The sequence below is a fragment of the Apaloderma vittatum genome, unplaced genomic scaffold, assembly GCF_000703405.1.
Source record: "Apaloderma vittatum isolate BGI_N311 unplaced genomic scaffold, ASM70340v1 scaffold7529, whole genome shotgun sequence".
Taxonomy (NCBI): Eukaryota; Metazoa; Chordata; class Aves; order Trogoniformes; family Trogonidae; genus Apaloderma; species Apaloderma vittatum.
Genome location: NW_009736874.1, coordinates 1,604 through 24,247, shown reverse-complemented (window position 1 = coordinate 24,247; position 22,644 = coordinate 1,604). Strand labels below are relative to the sequence as shown.

General features: G+C 42.1%; 1 protein-coding gene across 1 annotated transcript in view; it reads right to left on the bottom strand.

The window, feature by feature from the left end:
- Window positions 1-4,743: 4,743 nt before the first annotated feature.
- The window catches only part of CCBE1 (collagen and calcium binding EGF domains 1), a gene marked incomplete at its 5' end in the record, with an annotated part of 19,145 nt that continues 1,244 nt past the window's right edge, over window positions 4,744-22,644 (bottom strand). The window contains 8 exons of the mRNA XM_009877124.1: window positions 4,744-4,977; window positions 6,068-6,103; window positions 6,671-6,706; window positions 6,799-6,938; window positions 8,789-8,909; window positions 14,677-14,783; window positions 19,890-20,036; window positions 20,697-20,831. Coding sequence (XP_009875426.1) covers window positions 4,744-4,977; window positions 6,068-6,103; window positions 6,671-6,706; window positions 6,799-6,938; window positions 8,789-8,909; window positions 14,677-14,783; window positions 19,890-20,036; window positions 20,697-20,831 — 956 coding nt within the window. The remainder of the gene's footprint in view (window positions 4,978-6,067; window positions 6,104-6,670; window positions 6,707-6,798; window positions 6,939-8,788; window positions 8,910-14,676; window positions 14,784-19,889; window positions 20,037-20,696; window positions 20,832-22,644) is intronic.

Sequence of the window (22,644 nt, the reverse complement as noted above, 5' to 3'; positions counted from 1 at the left end):
AGCAGGAGCAGGGAAGGGATCGTGCCCCTGTGCTTGGCAGCGGTGAGGCTGCACCTCAAGCCCTGTGACCTGTTCGGGGCCCCTGTATTTTCTTGATACTGTAGCCCCTGGCTACAGTAAAGACTGAGGTGCTAGAGGTGTCCAGAGAAGGGCAGCGGAGCTGATGAAGGGTCTGGAGACAAGGCAGATGAGGAAGGGCTGAGGGAACTGGGGCTGTTTAGCCTGGAGGAGGCTGAAGGGAGACTTTATCACTCTCTGCAACTACCCGAAAGCAGGTTGTAGGGAGGTGAAGATCGGTCTGTTGAACCAAGTAACAAGTGATAGGAAAAGAGAAAATGGCCTCAGGTTGCACTGGGGAATGTTTAGATTGGATATTAGGAAGAATTTTGTTACTGAGTTACTGAAGGGGTTATCGGGCGTTGGAACAGGTTGCCTGGGGCGGTGGTGGAGTCTCTATGGCGGTATTTAAGAGTCCTATAGGCACAGTGCTTAGGGATATGGTTTAGTTGAGGACTTGTCAGTGTTAGGTTGATGGTTGGTCTCAAAGGTCATAAAGTTCTTTTCCAGTCTAGGCAATTCTGTGATTCTGTGATGTTCCTGTGGGGAGGGGGAGCTCAGCCAGGTGCAAAGAACAGGCAAGGCCTGCCATAGCCTTTGTCTTATTCCCCTTTTTTCTCCTTTGTCTTACTTGCCTTTTTTCCCCAGTACTGTGGTGCCAGGGAAGCCTCGGGCCCCTGTATCACACCCCCAGGCTGTGCAGAAGCTGCATTTTCTGGCAGCTTGGGTTAAGGCTGCTCGATCCAGCCCCACGTAGCCCTCATGGGGTGCAGGAGCCGCCATCCTAACAACGGAGGTGGGCTCGTGCCTTATTTCCACAGAGATGGAGACCCACCCTGTTCTGCAAGAGCTCATGCCCCTATAGTCCTGCTGATAGTGTCCACGTAAGGAGGTTTCCTGCTAGTTATTTCTTCCAGCCAGTGTTTTTGTATTTCAGAGGAAGGATGTGCAACAAAAGCAGCTAAAAACAGTGTAAGAAAAAATATCTTTGTTATTAGGAATACATCATAAAATCACAATCATTTTATACACATTTTAGTATTTCATATATAAATAAAGTGAACAGCATAGTTATTAGAATGTGTAATAGGAACAAACGTGGATTTTAATGTGTAATTAACAAATTCTTGTGCCCCAGCCCCATCTTTTGTTGCTTATCTGGGGCTTACTGTATTAACTCTGAAATACTTTTAGGAAGAAGGTTACTCAAACTGTGATGACAACAATAACTCCAGGCATTACCTTAATTCCATTCACAATCAATTTTCCTCTCATTTTCTTCATTTAACTTGACTACATAGGCATACTTCTGTGTCAGTATTCCAGCTCTGAAAGAAAAACTAATTCTATATGTACTTGGCACAGTGGTGAACAAAACATTTTCCAAGATTTTGTTAAACCGATAAACAATCATCATTTTCCCGTCACTACACACTCTTGCAAATGTTTCCATTAAATATATTTCTAATATTAATAAAATAACAAACTCTTTATTATCCTTCTGCTTATAACTTGATGTCTTAACATCAAAATAATCTTTCTATTAAAATCACGCATAGTATTTGTATGAAAAAAGTTGTCATGTTCGAGAGCATAGTAATGGAACTAGATATGAGTGTAGGTGTTTCTGTATTCTTATTTTGCATTCTTGGGGGAGTTTGTTATTTCTGGAGCCACAGAGTAATAAATAATTTTACAAGGTAATGACTTCCCTGGCTACCCAGTAACAAGGCTTAAGACTGGAAACGATTCCGCTGCTCTGGCTTTATAGTATAAACTTTTGGTATGCTGAAGAAAATGTCACTTTTCTATCTGAGTCTCTTCATGCATTTATCTGGAAATCTTGATGAAATATTTCTGATACAATGTGTTATGAAAGTTATCCTATAACTAATTGGAAATAAAATGAGGAAAGTTTATGCAAAGATCTTAGCCAGATGCAGACGAAAGGCTGACCTTTCTTTGACAGATGTGCTCAGAGGGGCTCACCCTGCTGGGGAAATTCATGTGTCATGTTGGGTAAACTTACGTTTACTATCATGTTCCCTCCTTGCTACTGGGACTTGGCCAACAGTTTTGGAGCAATTAGCCTAGGAAGAGAGTGAAGCACAAGGACAAACCCAGGGAGTGCTTTTTATGGAGTAACTGTGCTATCGGAAACCCAGCTCTAGTCTCTGAAAACTAAGGATGCAGACTCCAAAAAGGGAAGTTACTGAGGTTTCCAATCAGAAGGGCATGTAAAACATGTGCCATATTTTATGTTCTTGAGTCTGTAGAACAGCTTTCTGTACTTACAGTGTATTTTATCCACTTTTCTGGTCCAGTCTCAAGATTTCCCTTCCCTGAATACTTACACACAGCAGGGCAATTGACACATACTCCTGGTTTTGATGCTCAAACTGTATGAACTTCTCATTTGGTATTTGTCTGTATTTGGACAGTTCTAAGCTTAGAACTGAAAGAGGCACCTTTATTAGGACATATCTTGTGGGCAGGAGGCAATAGAATTTAATTGGTATATAAGAAGTGACTCGCCTAACTCATTATTCAGTATCTGATGGTCAAAAAACCTGCAGCTACTCATTCTATAGTGGGAATTGACCTGATCCAGCAGGTGATGGGATGATGGTAGTCATACGCAAGAGTAATATTATTTGCAAGAGTTGTAAATATAGCATTTGACATTTAACAAATTTACTTAAAATTGCGTATTCGTGAATGATGTTATTTATGCCTAGTTGCACACTGAAGTTAAGAAAATAAAACATAAATGCCTCAGTTCGTGCTTAGAGGTTTCTTTCAGCCTGCTGCATATAAGACCATCCCTCTTGACCACAAGTTCCTTCTACACATCTCACCAATTTCCTTATTACTTGGTTCACAAGTCCTCTTGGATCTGCAGCTGCTGGCAAAGCTCCTTCCAGAGGAGAAGCCCAAAGACCACAGGGTGAGAGCACTATGATTTTTTCCCAAGCTATCCCAGTGACATAGTCATTGCTTTGTAAATATTGATATACATATAACATAAAGAGGAATAGAGAACTTCAGTGTTCTTAAAGCTAATGCCCTTTCTTGTGGCATAATGATAGCAAGGAGCTGGGAAACAGTTAGAGGAATGAACACATCTGCTTAAGATAACATACAAAAGATACAAAAGGTCTTGATATCCAGTTGTTTATACAACAGTATAGGGATTACACCAAATAATTTTTGGCCCAGGGAATATGGAAGGGAATCCAAACCTTTACAGGTTACCTGAAAAGGGCCTGCTCATATTTTTACTTGTATTTATTCTATTAGAATGTGCAAGCTGTGAAAAACATGGCAAAATAGGAAGTTTTTCTTTGCATTTCTAACATGGACATGACCTAGCACTAAACATACTGTAAAAGTAGCAGCTACACAGATAGAACATTGAAGTTTTGTGCTTAATATAATCCTTTATCTTCTAAGCATGGCAAAGTCCTCAGCAGCTGTGTTAATCCAAAAGAAATGGCAACATACGTCGTCCGTGAGGCATGTTCTAGCTTGGGCATCCAATTTTCCAGTGTAAAAAAAGGGCATGCCCTTTTATCCCCTCTTCACAAATACAGGATCCCATGTGCAGTACCTCACCTTAGCCATCCTCGTACCAGTTGAAATGTTCGTCGTGTGCACTCCTGCACCTACTCATACTCCTCGTATACCCAGCCAAATACACTGCAACTCTGTGTTCCGGTTCTGTGAATGCCATTTAAGTTGTTCTCATGCAGCAGAAGAACAAAACAGATGGAAGCTCTTTGCAAACATGAGGCCTCTCTCTGGTCTTGATTTCACTTGGACTTTGGTGTTTCACCGAGAAAGACTTGCACCTACAGAAGGTCAGAATCCAACTCTTCCTACAAGGCTGGAATTTATTTTGTGCTTGCCAGTAAATCTACTTGATTCACCTATGCTTGCATTTCCTGCTTTATACATCCCCTTTTCTCTTGCTCATTTTTGTGTAATGTATCCCACATGAATCTGTTCAGGAAGAGAACTGGCCTTCACACTGAGCAGTGGGAGAATGGTAAGGGAAAAGTAGTGTTAGTTGAGGACTAACACATCTTTTGACTCTCTTTGAAGGATACTCTAGCAACACAAAGCCAAATAATTTCCCGATTATGAAGCAGTGCCATGGCGGTGTATAACAGAAGAAGATATTTCACTTATACCAGGCATCTTCTGTGGAAGAGGCTTCCACTTTTCACTCTTCTAAGCCTGGGGACAGTAGCTGGAGACTAGAGTTCTCCAGCATAATATATTTACGTGTATAAAATAACCGTGGACCAAGATTTTGATTAAAGATGTTTTTCAGGGATGATGTTTAGCTATGCCTCTACCCCTATCAAAATTTAGTCATTTGGACACAGAATCCAAGGTAGGCAGATGAAATGCTATGGTCTGTGCCATTAACTAGAGTATGTCTTAGTCATTTGATCTACTAAAAAGGTTTTCTTGATAGTCTAGGTAGAAAGCACAGTGCAGGCTTGATGGCCTGAAATTCCTGCAAGGAGGCTACCATGAACCGGGAAAGCTACAGTACAGGCAGGATGGTTAGGGAAAGGCAAAGAGAAAACGGGGAAATAATATAGGTATTTTTTTACATTGTCAGTGCATTTTTATATTGAAGAACTCTAAAAGGGCTCTAATTTTTCGTAGGCGTAGCTAAGGATGGGCTGCCTTCTGTATCCTGGAGTCTCTGGGTGCTGCTCGTGGTTTGTAGTCTTCTCCAGATCCAAAATCTACTGTGTCGTGATAGTTTGTAAATTCCTGAGGTAATGGGAACTCCTCTGTCGATGAATGAGTCCTGTGTCCAAACACTCTCTCTTGCAGCTCAGCAATGTCATTTCTGATGTCTGCCATCATCAGCAATAGGAAATCAAATGAACCTGGTGGGCCCTGCAGTCACAAGGCATAGTCATTAATAACAATCCACTTTGCTCTTACAGTTTTCAAATAGGTTGATATAATTACTCTTGCAGGGGTGACTCAGTAAGATACTGCTTCATATCAATTGTCAAAAGTTAATGGTCAGGTTTTGAGTCAACTTGTTCAGGAAAAAAATTTTCAAAAGAAGGAAAACGTTTTTGCTGACAGAGCCTACACTTGCCAGATGCTCAGCCTTTTAGTTATTTAACAATTCCTTTGCTATATCTGCCTCCTAGCAGTATCTTGACACCTCATGGGAACAGAAAAGAGAAATTCTAGTTTCCTTGGTCCTTGCTACTGATAGAAATTACATTCTCAGAGTGACTAATCAATCAATAATTATTATTTATTTAAAACATTTTTTTAAGAATACTAGTATTTTGAATATATCTTTTAAATATGGTAACCTTGCTGTTGTCCACCACTTACTAAATATGTTGGTAATTACAGTGCAGCTAGTACCCATCTGAGTCTATCTGATTTTAGAAAATCATGATTTGTTTAGTGGACTTCACAGAGTGAAGTACACTGTTTAATTATGAGGACACCCTGCTGAGGATGCACTTAAAAATCCATTCCACCAATGAGAAAACACTGTATGAAACAAACTTTTGAACAGTTTCACCTGAAAACAGATTGTAAATACTCATCCTTGATGACTTGCTGGAAACCTATAGCTTTCTAAATCCCAGAGACGAGGGACAGGATTTTAAAAGGTTCCAGGGTCCAGACTCCCATTAGGAGCAGTGTCTGAGCTGTACCAGCTACTGCTCTGCGCAGGATCTCTCTGGGGATGTCCCACTGCGCTCCCAGGGCAGAGTGTGCTTGCTGCTTTCGGTGCCACACCCAGTAAAGGGAAGAGGTGTGCACACAAAAACACTTGAGTGAAATCATGTAATTACTTTCTCTCCAGTAATGTTTTCTGTGCATGTAAAGTATCTTTCACTGTGCTCTTGACACAAGGAGGGTGTATTTTTTTTTTTTTTCCCCTTTTCGTTGACCTGTTGTTAGTAGTCAGCATCGCTCTGTTGTGGAAATTTCTCCCATGATCAATACTTACAGGTATCCCCTTTGGTCCTGGTGCACCTCGCTCCCCCTGTAATCAATATCACCTCAGTTAGTTTACTGCAACTAAAGGAAACAAAAAAAAAACCAACCCAAACCAGTTTGCCTCTGCAGACTCCCCTAATTATGGTCACCACATCAAAAATCATCAGCTTACACTTGCTGAGAAAAGGAGAGTGAAGCAGAAAGTCAAGGAAATTGCTGCTGATTCTAGTGGGAGCAGAGCTGGGCACTTCTGGTGTTTCTCCTAGACAGTAACAAGTAAACCAGCTAACAGGAGAAATTCACAAAAGAGCAGTTTAATGAAATGGGTTAAGGCATCAACATTTCTTCACAGAAAGGCCAGAAGAGCTGCAGAGAAAGCAAAGAACGCTACTTAAGAGTTAGCCTGGCAGGGCTGTTTGCAAACTTAAGGAATGTCAAATGCAAAGCAGCAGAAGGAAGACATGAAGGGATGGGGCAATAGGGCGTTTTCAGTTAAGCAAAGGAAATGGGATGGTGAAAGGATGTGACTACAAGTGTGTAGAGGGTCTCTCTGTCAAGCCTGCACTTCACATGCACATGTGCCCATGTTATGGAAAGCAGTACCTCTCCTCACCTTGCTACCATCTCTCCCTGGGGCTCCTGGTGGGCCCTGCAAAAGAAAAGAAAGTGTTCACAAGGACGTGAGAGGTTGTGGAGCTAAGGCCAGTTGTGCAGTGCACGACAGGAGATGAGAATACTGACCACGGGGCCCCGTCTCCCCTGCTTAATATGTGATATGTCTGGAGATGGGCCCATAGGCCCCATTGATCCACGGGGGCCTGGCTGTCCTGGAGGTCCAGGTGACCCAGGAACTCCTTGACTTCCCTTTGGTCCTGGAGCTCCTGCAATCAACAGCAAAGATTTTACCACGCAGAGAAAGGCTTCAGGACACTTCATCAATGCAAGCAGTCGGAACTGACCATTTTTTGAACCACTCAATGGACTGGTTGCCTGAACATGTCCAAATCCACAACACAACCAACACTGCACTCATGTGCTCAAAGAAGACAATACTTGCCACTGCCAGGGAGTTAGGAACACAGATTGGCAATGAAAAGAAAACAAGAAATGCCTTGTTTTCACACAAAGAAGGAAGGAGCAGGTCACATTTGAGGGTCGTCTTATAGAAAGAAAGAAAACTCATGGGAATGTTGGGTTGAAGGCATCTACATGACTAGTGCAGAAGCAAGCTCTCTTCAGAGGTGGGTTGCACCTCTCTGTTGCCTGGTGTGATAGCCAATGTCTCAGGGGCCAAAAAAGCTCTGTTCTGCCATTTTTCTTTATATCCTCCTTTTCAGCTTCAGCAGAGAATGTTAGTTTTTAGGGAGCACACAGGAAACAAAGCAGATGTTTAGCTCAAGAGAAACATGATGAAAAGGAGAACAAAAAAATCATGAACCTGAAACAACATTTGCACAAAATAAATACCGTTAAAATGTCACTAGCTGAATGGCTTTACAACTAGAGGGGAAAACACTTCGCTTCATACTGAAGGCAAATGAAACGTATAGAAAATGAGAAGCAGATAATAGAAAGGGTTCAACAGGACAGTTAGGGCCTTCAAAAGGAGTGAAGTCAAGTTCAGTGATGAACCTCTCGGGCTCCTCCTGAAGACTCTGCCGACGAGGCCGAAGAGGAGGACCCGCAGGGATGGTTTTTAAGTTAATTCTGCAGTACCTTGGACAGCTCAGTCATGGGGAAACAGATGGAAGACCCGCAGAGCCAGGTCTACGTTGAGATTGGAAGGTGATGATGCACGGAATGGTTCAGAGCCTGACGCAGAGTCTCTAGCCATATTATCCTTGCATTTCTGGTATGCTAAAGACTGAACATACTTTTCCGCCAAGAAAATGAGATAAAGACTCAAAAACCAAAGCATTACTGCAGAAGTGGGAATAATTGGGGTGGGGCAGGGGAGGTTCAGTTCAGTAGGGAATAAATCAAGCCTTGTAAGGAATATCTGCTAGCCCTCTGTAAGAATTGTCCTGAAACTCAGTGCAATGCTGAAGTTCCTTGGATTTATCACTAACCCGAAATGAGATCTGTGCTGAACCATTTACAAAATTTTTAGCATCACTGGCTGCTGGCTGCAAGGTATCTGGCTTAAGCTGGAGATCAGGAACTCTCTACTTTTCACATTGTTTCAAGTTATACCAAGCAAAGAGAGTGTAAGTGGAGTTTTACCCTTCAGATTCCTTTGAATCTGGAACCCAATGATGTAGAACCAAGAAATGAGTCTTTGCAAAACCAGATGAGGAAAAACAAAATAGTTGGCAGAAACCCCCACTAACTGAAAGCACATTTTGTGCTGTGGTAATGAGAATGAGCTAAAGCAATATGTATTTCTGCAATGAAGTTGTGAGTGTTTTAAGACAGAGTTAAAATACAGGAAATGACAACTAAAGCAGGTGAGATATCCCAGGGAGAGGGAGAAATTTAGCACATACTGGCCAAACCCAGCTCAAGCACCAAGAAATACACAGAGACTAAGACACAATGAGTGATGTTGGCAGGGCATGACCATAATGACCAGAAAGTTCTTTTTTTTTAAATTGATCACAAATGCAAATATAGTAATAATAATCAAAACATGAAAGACAGACATGGAATACTGTTCCACTGGAAGATTGAAGCTTATTATTTTTATTTACAGCATTATTGCACATTCACATCCCTCTGGTCTGTATGTTACCTGGAGGGCCTTGTTGTCCAGGCTGTCCTGGGGGGCCAGGGATATACGCATTAGATGCAAGTACTTTTTCACCAGTGATGTGTTTGCTAAGATCAGCAGCATTATTTGGTAGCAAAGCAACCTGCCAATACAAAAAATCAGTGTAAGCCCTTCATTGTTCAGCTGCAAAAATTACATTCTTGATTAAGCTTTCATGTGAACAAACACCATATTTAAATACTTCATGAGAATATAAAATGTTTAATCAACCTTCATTGTAATAATCAGAAAAAATGCTACTCTGTGAGGCAGTTCACTTTTCAAGTCACTGTGGAAATACTGAAAGGGAAGGAAAAATTCAGGAGAGATATAGCAACGTATTGTCAAAAACTTGAGTCTTGTAACTGCTTGTATCTTCTCAGGAAACCTCTTTTTCGTTATCTGAAGTTTTCTGTATTCATTCACTTCCCTTTCTCAGGGCAATAGTTGCTGCACAAGCTGCTAACTTTTCATAGTCTTCAATGACAGCCCCAAATCCTTTGTGAATCTGGCGCTGTAACCATACTATTTACTCCCATAGATGTCTGATCTGCTGTGCATAGAGACACAGAGCTAAAGTAAGTGAGAATATAAGGAGAATTGCATACTGTAGTTTAAAATGTCAATATCCAATATCAAAAAAAGTAGATCTAGAACTTGAGGCTATGGTGTAGTGGTTAGGTATGCTGGATGAAGGTTGGACTAGATGATCTTCAGAGGTCCCTTCCAACCCCTAACACTCTGTGATTCTGTGATTCTGTAATATCCATTACCTCAGATGTTAAACTATCCATGAAACAATCTGACAAGATTGAATATATTTAATAATTAAACATATTTAGAAATGTTCTGGAAATATTTAGTCTCTCCAGAGGCAGCTGAAGGGAGGATGGTGAGCCAGGAGGCTGGTCTGCCCTGAGGAAATGTGCACTCTCAGGAAGTTTGCAGATGACACCAAGCTGAGGGACGAGGCTGATACTCCAGAGGGCAGGGATGTCCTCCAGAAGGACCTGGACAAACTGGAGAAGTGGGCCCATGTGAACCTCATGGAGTTCAAGGCCAAGAGAAAAGTCTTGCACCTGAGTTGGGGCAATCCTTGTTACCAGTACAGTCTGGGGGATGATGTGACATGGAGCAGCCATGTGGGGAAGGACTTGAGAGTACTGGTGGATGGCAAGCTGGACATGAGCCAGCAATGTGTTCTTGCAGCCCAGAAAGGCAATCACATCCAGGGCTGCATCAAAGGCTGAGAGCTGATTCTGCCCCTCTGCTCTGCTCTTGTGAGACCACACCTGCAGTGCTGTGTTTGGCTCTGGGGCCCTCAACACAAGAAGGACACAGACCTGTTGGAGGGGGTCCAGAGGAGGGCCACAAAGATGATTAAAAGGCTGGAACGCCTCCCCTGTGAGGACGAGCTGAGAGAGTGGGGGCTGTTCAGCCTGGAGAAGGCTCTGGGGAGACCTTATTGTGGCCTTCCAGTACCTGAAGGGGCTACAGGAAAGCTGGGGAGAGACTCTTTATCAGGGAGCGTAGTGGTAGGGCAAGAGACAGTGGGTTTAAACTAGATCAGGGTTGATTTAGAATAGACATTAGGAAATTCTTTACTGTGAGGGTGGTGAAGCACAGCAGCAGGTTGCACAGATTGGTGTTGGAGGCCTCAATCCCTGCAGATGTTCAAGGTCAGGCTTGATGCGGCTCTGAACAACCTGATCTAGTTAAAGATGGCCCTGATTGCTGCAGGGGGATTGGACTAGATGATCTTCAGAGGTCCCTTCCAACCCAATGCATTTTACAATTCTATAGTTCTAACTATTTGGAATCCTCTGAACTGGACTGTTCCCAAGACTTCTATTTGTTTCAGTAATTATTTGATATACACCCTCCTGCCCTTAGTGCAAACCTAATGTTTGTAATGTACAGGAAAAAAAAAGGCTATGCACTTGCACTACATACTGTAACTGGGCAGAATTTTTCTGGCAAACTAAAGTAGTGCACTTTAAGGGCAGCCAGTGCTGCTTGCAGTGTGGGGTTGCATGCACAGAATAGGTCCAAAAGGAAGTAAAAGTGAGAAAAAAGTTAGAAATGCTGAGATGGTTCCTAGTGGCATTTACAAAACACTAGTTTGATTTTTCAAACTGGAATTCAAAATACAATGACAGGAATACAATGATTTATCAGCCATTTGTGACTCAGGTTTTGGAGAGCACTGCTGTTCCAAAGACACGATGACTGCACTAAAAGAAATTAAGCAACATATTGTAAGTCTGACAAGAATTTAGTAGATCCACAACACCCACCCAGAAATCAGTGGCTGGATGAGGTCAGCACTTCATAAAAGTCCCACAGGATGTTTCTTTACATGCTTACTCTTAGGAATCTGCTCTCAAAGAAAATGAGGATGCAGCACACCCCCTCCTCTGGGGTAGTCTGTCATCTTTGGTTTTCCAGAGAAAAATATCTGCTTGTTTACCAATGACCCCACAGCTTTCTCAGCCAACATCTTAGCCATTGCAGCATGGATCAAAGCGTGGGACTGCTGAAGGCTACTCCATGGTTGTCTGCATCTTACACTTGGGACTCAAGAGGAAAATTCAGTAGTTGGGAACTCTCATAGCCACATTGGCCAGGCACCAGCATGGGGAGGTCCATTGGCCAGCTCTGGTCAGCACACCACAAAGTCTTGTTCCCTGGGAGTGCGCAAAACTTCCACTATGTGACACAAAGCAACCAAGGACTCTGCAGTGCCAGTGCTGACATACTAGAACGGAGACAGAGTTAAATCCTGTGACTACCTGAGTAGTCACATTTTTCAGGCAGTTTTTGTGAGAACATTTTCAGTGTTATCAGTGAATGCATCTCCTTAGGGGTGGCCACAGTTGAGTGACAGATTAACTGATGTCCTCTTTAGAGATTGTACTTAAATTTCTGACCAGATCTTAGTTTGAGGATTTATTGCTATGCCAGCTGATAAATGGACATCACTTAGTATATAGTCCCTCCCATGAATACTCTTCAAGTTATGTTGCAAATGGCTGGGCTGAAGTAAAACCACAAAGACACATCATGAAGAGGATTTGGAGGTATATTCATTTCCGTTGCTTAAATATTGACTTGTTCCTGCCAGCAAGGCTGTTGTAACAACTTAGTAAGTTAAAAAAAAAAAAAAAAGTCACATAGCTGCTGCGAAAGCATCTACACATGCTTCCCCACTGAGTCAGCTGTACTTGAGGCACACACTAGGAGTGCCAAAATACCCAGGCTGTGGTCTAGCTCACTGCTCTTTGATATCTTCTGGCCAGAAAATGGTTGTTACATACACCGGGGCCAAACCATATGTTTTTGATGTTGACTCACATCCTCTTAGGAATTGGCTATATCCACTGGCCTAACTTCTTTTTCACCTTCTAACTAAATCAGGATCCTAGTCCAGAGTGAACTTGACTTTCTCCATCCACAGCTCCAAATCTTAATGGCCCTTGGAAAATAGTTTTTTTTCCATGTGCGTGCAAATATTAGTGAGGGTAAATTTTAAAGAAAGACAGTTCTGGAAACAGAAACAGATGCATGCTACATCTGGAGTTTTGGGTAGTTTCTAGGAGATCTGTGGTTTAGATGACTTTGACAGTGCTTGTCAAGAGTGATGTGGAACATGGCTTTCTAATTAAGATGTTTAAACAATTCTGTGCAGTAGGATCAGCAATGTCCCAACTCCAAGTGCTGAACTGCTTACTTGATTTTTTTAAATTGTTGGCTGTGTGTCAGATATGTTTCCCTAGTTTTCCAGATTTCCACTCTTCTTCCTTCCAGCAAGGTCTGAGATCAGCCTAGCAGATTGGGACAGTGTGTTCCACTGGATGACCATGCAAGGTGACTTTCTCTTCCCGATCCTAGAACTACTCTGTCCTGCATCTGAAATGGACATTGCAATCCTCTGAGAAGGTATTATTACCATCACCTGAGGTAGCAGGACTTGAGTTCTCCGCTGTCCTTTCCTGAGGAGACATAAAATCACATCTCCCATTTCTAGAAGCATACACCAGTTCCCACTTGCAGGGTTTGCTGGATTGGATCATTCAGAGGCTCTTCCTCTAAACACAATTTTGTGTAAAGTTCATAAAATCTGAAATCTTTAACCACAAGATTGAAGACTCATTCCCATAAACCATCTCTCTGGCAGACAGAAATTAATTTTTTCTGTGCAAAACAGAATAGCTTCAACCACAGGTATTAAAGGGACATCCTCCCCAGAACAACTTGGCCACGGGGAGTGGCTGGTGAAGCATGAGGGTTCATGTCTCCCTGGGCAGAGAAGCAGCACTAGGCCAGATGTCCTCACCATGAACAAAAGCTCACCTTCCTGTGGAATAAAGAATGCTCAGGGTACCAGGTGACCATGTCTTTCATCTCCATCTCTCCGAGGCACAACCCAGTGCACTCCCTTTGAGATGCCAAAGAGAACAAGTCCCACTATCAAGATACTTAGGAAAAATCTAGAGTATGGACCATGAGAGGACTTAGCTTTGAGGCAAGATTGAACTGCTTAGTTTGGCCACAGCTACTGTAAAAATGCCCACAGTGACAGGTATCAATGGGCTTATTTTTCCAGGAGTGAGTTTTGAACGCAGGCACCTAATAGTGGATGTTAGAGATGGAACATGTTCCGTTAATTCAGGCCATTGGTTTCCATCAATTCTTGCAGCAAACAACTTGGCCAGCATTGTAAACCCAGATCCCTCCCTGGAGGTCAGCATGAGCCTGCTTAGCATCATGGACTGCAGCTGGACAAACAACAACTCAAAGGCATGGATCCTTTTTTAACCTGTTTGCTACTGTTTGTTTGAAAAACAGAATTACCGTCACATGTGACATTATCTCAGTTTTTCTTCATGCTGATTCAGAAGAAAACACGTAACATTCTGAGATTTTTGAGATAGAGTATCTCTAACCTCAGTGTATTTCATTTTAAGGAAGGAGATTTCTTTTTCCCTTATATAAATTACATTGAATGAATAACATTCGATGCAACAAGTGAATACAGCAAATTGTGTTTTGACACAATGAAATTAAATGAACACCCTGGATGAACTAATTGCAGCCTGTCAACATGAATTGCTGAGAATATTCCTGCAGAACATTTCAATTTGAGAGAAACTGAGTGTTCAGAGGAATGTCACCAGAAAAGGCATTACACCTGCATCTCTACACTTGGGTCTACAAATCCTAGGCTGGGTCTCTGGGTTGTTTTAATCCTACTTAAGTGGAAAAGGAGGTCACATACAGGAGCAACTAAAGTTAAAGCACAGGGGAGGTTTTTAAGTGCATTATTCTCTACTTACAAGGACACAGGTGAAAACATAAAATGCTGCGGCCGAGGCTTTTTCTTTTTTAAAAAAATCAAATCTGGTGATGCTTTTGTTTAGCCACACACCTCATATATGACAAGAATCCTGTATTAGCATCCTTCTAATGCAAAATCCTGTTCTCCTGCATGCTTGCAACTGCAGAATGTCTTGCACTTGCTTATACTCAAGGTGGATTAAGTCCAAAATCCTGTGCATTCAGAATGAATGAAAAGCTGAGACCAGTGCAGATTGCCAGGAAACCTAAATGCAAACTGAGATGAGTGTTTTCCAGACTCTGCTACCATGAGGTTGGAAACACAGCTCCATGAGCTTGGTCAGCAATCTCCTTACAAGCAATACAGAAGCATAAGGAAGAGATGCCATCCCTACATGATTTTAAAGTATATTGCCATCATCTTCATGAGCACAAGAGCCACATGGCAGTGACAGCTCCAAACACTTAAATTTAACCTCAGTTATCACAAAACACACGGTTCTGGTAAAGACATAGCTGACCGGCATTCATACCTTTTGCTTCAGTTGTAAAACAGTCTGCTTTATTTGATGAAATTCCTTACAAGAGGCACAGCATGTCCCCGGTTTCGCCACATTGTCAGTTTTCTCAGGAAGCCCAGCTGAAAGAAAGCAGTTTCCAATACAAATTTAAAGATCCAAAAGAAAGAAATTCATAAACTGATTGCAAAAGCAAGTTGAAAGTTGTTACATTTGTCCAGACTGTGAAAAGAGGAAAGAATCTTGCCATTATTAATGCTTTGACTGTGAATTGCTGTGTAAGGCTGAGAAACTTCACAGGGGCGGCTCTGAGCTCATTTTTAAAGCAGCTGTTTCCAGTTAACAATCCCCAAAGAATTTCTTTTCTTAATACCTGGAAAAGTTTACACCCCTTCTTTTATCTTTGTGTTTAGGGTAGACTAACCCTATAGATCTGAACTGATTTACAGTCCCCCGCAGGGCAAGTTTTCATATGCTATAAATTACAGTAAAATCCCTCACAATATAGTCATTTAATTCACTTTGCACAAACTGCTCTTTATCATCAGTGGTTATTCCTCCATGTGATGGAATCAGCCTGAGCAGAGATGAGGATTGAGATTAATGACAGGGATTTAAATCCACGCAAGAAAAAGGGTCACACCTGTTGATACTACGCATGAATGGGATCTTGTCAAGAATGCATTAAATGATTCAAACTGTAAGAGATATGGAAAATGTTGGGTTTGCCCTTTTCCCAGTCCCATACACGGTGAAGCACCTCTGCATCACAAACAAACAAGCATTGTTTTAACAGATGTCCGTTTAAAGAGAGATGGTTTCCAAAACACAGGGTTACTCATACTGGCAAACATTCGGTGAGGTTTTCTCCTTCCACATATAGTTGTTGAGAGACATCAAGTGTACTGAGGCTCTGCCTGTGATCTGTAGACTTGTACAATGTTACCTGGAGGGGTTACTGGACACTTTTGAACACTGGCCTTTCAGAACAATGGAAAAATTCCACAGGTGCTCCTGATTAATGGCAGCAAATTTTCAAAATCTTCAAAAAGGATAAACTACAATGCACTTAACTACTGTGTTATGTTTCTCACTCGGACACACGCTGTGACGTCCGTCATCTTTTAAGAAATGTGTATTGATTTTGAAAACATCTGCATAATTTAAATTAAATTTATTTAAAGATATTAGGTAGTCAAATAAGGAATATTCCATCCATCAGATGGTCGTCTATGGACCACCAATGCACAAATTTTATCTGTATAGTCCATTGGATATAACACCACATCAGGTGTACTTGTTTTTAGAAGACAAAGATCTTTTTCTCTTATTTCCTAATCAGGTAGGGCAAGGTAAGGGCGAGATGCTGGGATGACCAGAACGTTAAGACTGGTGTCAGCACTGAACTGAGCAGAAGATTAGGAGGCAAAAGCTTGGAGGTTTTCCCCACTCACCACCTGCCTGCTCCCACCGCTGCTGTCAAATGGTATTACAATAACACACAATTTATTTAACATTTTTATGGCAGTCTGTTTGAGCTTCCTAGCCCTTCCTGATAGTACATGGCTTGTTCATGCCTGAACAGGTTTCTATACAGCATTCAGATGGCCCAGAGATTTAAGGCCAAAAGGTGCCACTTGGGGTTTTCCTGTGAATTCTACATAACTTATGATAGAATTTCAGCAGATTGCAGTAGTGCTGGCTTCAAGACTATTTGGCACACCACCTCCCAAAGGGACTACAGCCTTAGTGTGAAGATACCTGAATACACAGCATCAGTTCTTTTCCTTTGTCACTGTGGTATTTCTAAAGCTAATCATTTTGCCCTTGACTCCTTGCAAAGCCTCTTTGCTAATAAGCCTCTCTCTGATAGATTAAAGAATTGGTACTGTTCAGGTTTTTTTCCCCCTTAACAAGGAATTGGTGTGCTGTATCTTTTGGTATTTCTATAAGGTAAGTTTTCTTTTGACCACAAGTTAATATTGTGGCTACCTCACGGAGTTCTTCCTCTCCCATTTCTCAGCTTATTTTTAAAAAAAAAATCATTGTTTTGACATGTCCATTTTTGGAGCTGTGTAGAATTTACAGATGCATATATGGAGAGACGCTAGGAAAAAAGCCTTTTCTTTTTTTTCAAACTCCAATAAAGTTTGAGTTTGTTACTAATCTTAATGAAAATTACTTTTAATAGCTATCTTACCAAGCAAATTCCCTAATATTTTGTTTAAAAATGTTGCTGAAAGCAGCATAGTAATAGGGAGGAACTGCCAGGGCCTCTGCTATTTGAAACTTAACACAGAGTCCCTAGAATCAGTGGACTTATGCACAGATTAAGAAGTAGTGAATTTGGCCTCGTGTTTCTTTATCAAATCCAGTTTATCTTCCAGAAGGATGTGGCACATGGGTCTGACAAGTATAGATAAAGCAGGGCTGTAACAATCCATGGAGATGACTGCTGGGGTTCGGGGAATCAGCTAATGTTTGGGAAATATCATACCAGTGAGATTTCTGAAAATCCAGTTGGATTGACCTGTTCGAGGAACAAGTCCAACAGCGTCATATAAGCAAGTGTGAGCTGAGTCCCAGAAGAGAGATGGAATCCCCCTAACTCATACCAGACAGAGGTGATGATTTGCCCACGGAAAGAGACAGACATCAAGAGTCATCCATCAAACATTCACTCTACCCCTATCCAGTCCTGTATCAGGAGCAAACAATGAATAAAGCCAGAATAAAGCATGGGTAAAGCCAGAAGCCACCTAGGACAGGCCAGAGGGGTCAGGAAGCAATTAGATGGAGCCACCCACACACGGTCCACAAACAGAGGCCTCCTACCAGGGTCACTTTGGCCAGCACCGAGCAAGGCACTTACGTAGCCTGTTTCCATTGCACAAACCTACACCAGGACACTAAAATGATTTCGGAGAAGGCTTAAAGCAGCCCCATTTTATGAATGCTTTCCAAAGCATGAAGTCTAACTCACGCGTGATGTTGCTGTCATGACAGGGGGCTCCTTTCATCTCATCAAGACACCGGTGAGCCCCGTAGTGCCTATCGATAAGAGATCTGCTCTGGGGGAGCGATCTGTTTTCTTTGCATGTGCTCGAAGACTCTGTCTTGCTGATGCTGGAAGAGAAGGAGAGGCTGGCCGGGGAACTGCTCTGCAGGGAGCTGTGCTGCGGGCGGCCTTCATATGGAGGCTGTTGAGCTGATCATCTGTGTTATATTATCTGGGCTCAGTGTGCGGAGATGGTTTCATTTGCCTACTTTCTGCACGGGTAGTTTTATTGTCTCTGTCAAATGCAACATGACTGCAGACAAAGGAAAAATGCTGCCTATTCTTGTGTCCACTAACAAACCCGAGGCTCTCAGTCAGGCACACTTACAGAGCCAAAAAATTGCCTGGATTACAGCCTTCAGGCATGGCATGATGAAAACGTGAATGGTATGTCCTGGGAAGCGTGCAACACTTTTAGAGCTGGAGAGGAATGTATTTTCATTTCTCTCATATTAAATGTTAAAATAAAATTTAAGTGTCCCAGCTACCATGAAAAGCAAATAATCTGCTCATGAGGAAGTCGCTCCAGCTCTGGTGCAGGGCTGAGGTTGACCACGGGGTGGTGCGTGGCTACAGCCCGTTCCTCACCGCTGCCGAAAACCTCGACTTTCCTTGGGCTGAGTTACAGACACGACGAACCCTGTAGCAATGGACAACTACTCCCCTTTCATTTGCACCAGAGGTCCAGCAATGAATAACACTAACTTACTAGCACTAACTTGGAATATAGCAGGGTAACCAAGCAGAAGGTGTCCTTCTCTGTTTCACACAGCTGATCTGGGAAATGTGGGTATTTCATTCCAGATTAACTACTGGAACTGACGTTTTTATGTGCCAGAAATATTCAGTGTAAAATTGGTGCTTTTCAAACATTAGAATTATTTCCACTATTTGAATGTTTACTTGTGTTGAATGCTTTGGACATACTCTGTCAGGAAATTTGAACTAGCCTGTGGAAAAGTTAACTAAAAAATTATTTGCAGGAGGATTATATAGGTTATATCTCTTTCTTTTATGAAATGACAACCCCCCCTCCCAACTTACAAGGGAAAAAGTAACATTTGAAAACTTCAAGGAACAATTAAAATTAATGGAGTGGCTCCAGTTACACATTTTCAGGGGACAATCAAAATTATAAATTGCTCTGGCTGTCCACTGGGATTTGGAGCACCTAATGACACTGTGTTCATGCATTAATTGATGAACCTATGATAAATCACCATTCATCAAAACAGGTTTGTTTTTTTCCAGAGCACAGGTTGTTCTCTTTTTCCTTTCTTTTTAAATTACCGTATCAGTGTTTAATCTGTGGTATCCTAATTGCTGTAATTTAATAACTGGGATGAGGTCAAAAACTTTAAAATAATTTATACAAAACACACATATATACTTAGAAACCAACAGTGAAAAGCAAGAACAAGCCCTCACTTTTACCCCTTTCCCATCACATATTATTTTCTTTTTAGAAAAAAGAAAAAAAATCTGACCGCAGTCACAAGACACACAAACTAATTACAGGTCAGCAGAATTCAGTATTACTCAATGTAGTTCAGCAATTGAATTAAGCAATGCTTGAAAAGTGTGTGGAATTCCCAGGCACACCTTTCTAAGCCTCTGAGTGCCCAGAGGCATTGAACACCCAAGACAAGGCCATTTGCTAATCTCAGATGTAGGCATGTATGTACAAATTAAAGTTACTGAAATTAATTTAATTAACACAAATTCATGAAGGAGGCTTCTACCAGCCAGCATGTGGCATTTCTTTTTCCTGTCTCCTGAGCTCTGGATGTCAAACTAGGTACAATCCAGGTTAGTACGGGAGCAAAATATGGCTTTTAGCAGAGGGATCCAGCAGAAATGGTCTAACAGAAGCAAGTTTCACCACTTAGCCTCTCTGCCTCTCCAGGGAAAGATGCTTTCCACATCCTTCAAGGTACTCATGCTCTTTCCTTACAGATGTGACTACTGACTTACTGCTGTGTATGTGCAGCTTGTAAACCAGGGAGAACTGCTCCACAGGTGCTTAGGTGCCCAGAGAACAATGTGGCACCACCAGGAGCAGCAGCTACATCCCACCTTTGGACCCCCATCTCCACATATAGTGTAGGGAGCTGTTCCTCTTTCCAGAACATCAACCTTTTAGCCAGCCCTTTGGCCTTGGACCATTAACTTGCACTACCTTTATCTCCTTTGGTGCATGTCTTGCCATCGTCCTCCCGGGTGTAGCCTTCATGACACTCGCACCTGTAGCTGCCCACGGTGTTGACACAGATCTGAGAGCACAGCGTCCCGTTACTGGTGGCACATTCGTCAATATCTGGAGAAGAGTAAGAGTTCAACATGTCCTAAAGCCAGAACTTTTAGACCTCAGATACAATAAAATACTTCCTTTAAAGGCATCAGGAGATTTTGTGGTTAACTTTTGTGGCAGCACCACAGGCGCTTTGGGCTGCAGCTCTGTGCAAACTGCACTATTATAATTAACACACCTGGCTTTTTATTGGTGAACATCACTTACCATTTCTTTGCACTGAAAATCTCACAAGCAAAGCTTGGTACTGCAAATCTCGGCTCCCTGGCACAGCAAACCACGCAGGGCAGGACAAAAGAATGAACAGTCCTGAATTAGATGCTGGCCATCTGAATAAAAACCCAAGGATCTGTTTTCATAATTAGGCCCAGTTATAGTGCTTTAAGGATTACTGCCAGAATCATGTCTCTCATCTCAGCCCAACACTTCGAAGTGTTTGGGTGCATATGTCTCATTTTACGTACTACCTCCTAATAATTTCAGGGAGGTTTAGATTTTTCAGTTCTGGGAGCCAATCCTTAACATAGTTTAAAAAACCCCAAAACATTTCTTCCATAATAGTACCAAGAATAAGAAAGGTTTCAGATCTAAACTGACTTCTAAAAGACCTGAGGGAGCAGGATACACCAGTAACCAGAGATGAGCTCAAAATGCACTTCTACCCACCCAAGCAATACGGCTTCTCTCTGTTCCTGTGCCTCTCCCGATCATAGCGGTACCCAGGGTAGCAAGTGCATAAGACTCGCCCAAAGTTATCCGTGCACTGCTGTTCACAGGGAGCTTCGGCACAGACATCATAGTCTAGAGAGAAAAAAAGCATGGTTAGGAAAAATACCAATGGCAGTAGCTTTGACAGCAAACATTTCACCTCTCTGCTAATTAATAAAGTCAACTTACATTATCTTTAAGTACTGGAGGAACCTAGAAGTAAAACATTCATGAGACATAAGTAAAAAATTGTATTAAAATTATAATTGCTAATTACAGCTTTATAGTAGTTAGACTATTTCCTGAAGACAGATTTTAAGCAAGGGTCACCTTCTCAGTTGGCAGAATTTAAGAATTCTTCTCATAGAAATATTAAATTACCCAAAAGTTTTTTGCTGTTTTCTTCCAGAAATCTTTAAGTGCTGATAGCAACATTTGCTATGCAGAATATTTTGAAACACTGTGAGGCTAACTGCCAAGTCCAGAAAGAAAGTGTATCGTAAGGAAAAGTTAATTAAAATTGCACAGTAATTGTTCAAAGTCAGATATAACCCTCTTACCAAAGAATACATTGTTACAAAACCATCATCGCTCTTAATAATAGTAATGTGGAGATTAGTGTACAATAAATTGCTGCTCGGGCTTGTCAGTGAAATCCCAAAAGACCAAAGTCCCTCTCTGAAACCCAAAGGAGGGCCAATCTGTTTCTGATTTCAGTGCTATGTAGCAGCAGAGCTGACATCCAGTGAATGGACACTGGAGCAAAACAGAGTCTGGATCTGGCCAGGGGCTGGATTTGGCCTGCAGTATCAGTCCAGTGGCAGGGCTGAGGGGAGGCAGGCAGCCCCCGGTTGTGGGTGCAAGGGCTTTGCTGCCATGGGGAATGCTCGCCGTGAGGAGATAGGAGCTGAAGCAGCGTCTAGTCTCAAAACCAACCCAGGCAAACTTTTCTGCAGGTTGATTTGTGGCCAAAAGCAAGTGGCAGTTTCTTCCATTATTTCAGAGGAACGTCATCTTGCACACAGGATCCATGTGGTCATCCCTGAGACCTTCCAGTGACAAGGTGTGACTGGGTACTGGAGGGCTACAGCAGAAATTATCCTGTCCCTGCCCCACTCCAAATATATCTAAACCAAACCCAACTGTTTCAATGGAGTTCCCAGCAATTTGCTGTGTTTCCATATATACAGTATAAAATAATTAAAACCCCAACTCATTATTGACTCACACTAATGATTAGCAGCTATCTCTGGGTGTGGTGATTTTTCCAAACAACTAAAATGAAAGCTAAACCACATTTGCTGTTCAAAGTATATAGAGCACATATGTGGCACCAGGCGTAAAAGTGACCATGTGCCAAGGTACAGAAAAACACTGAAAGAGACTTAACAAGCTGCTATATGTCACACCAGAGCCCCTTAGACCAAACAATACTATTGCAATGGTGCTAAGCATCTCCTCCCTTGTGCTGTCACCTTTTGAACAGCACGCATACTTTCCTTCCTTCTTACTTCACAGCTGTGTTGATTTTAATTCTTGTAGACTGCCCGCAGTGCCGTGGCGGTGAATGGCAGTGCTAGGACCCCCAGCAGTAACCAAGGTTGAATGGTGCAGAGCCTTGCACAACAATGGAAGAAAAATGTAGCCTTTGCCTTCAAGCACTGTCAGCCTGGGGGCTACTTTGGGCTTTTCAGGTGATGCTGGGGCTGTAAACTCCCATTATGTTTCGCACTACTAAATAGTGCCAAACATAAAGCATTAGAGGTGGTTCTTCTGGGCATGGTTGCAGTTTTCATTTTCCACTGAAATAAAATCAGATGGAGAACAAGATACTGTGCCCAGCAGTTAGATGAACATGCCTGCTCCTTAGCCAGCCTGCCCACACAGATGCTGGATTTGGCCTATG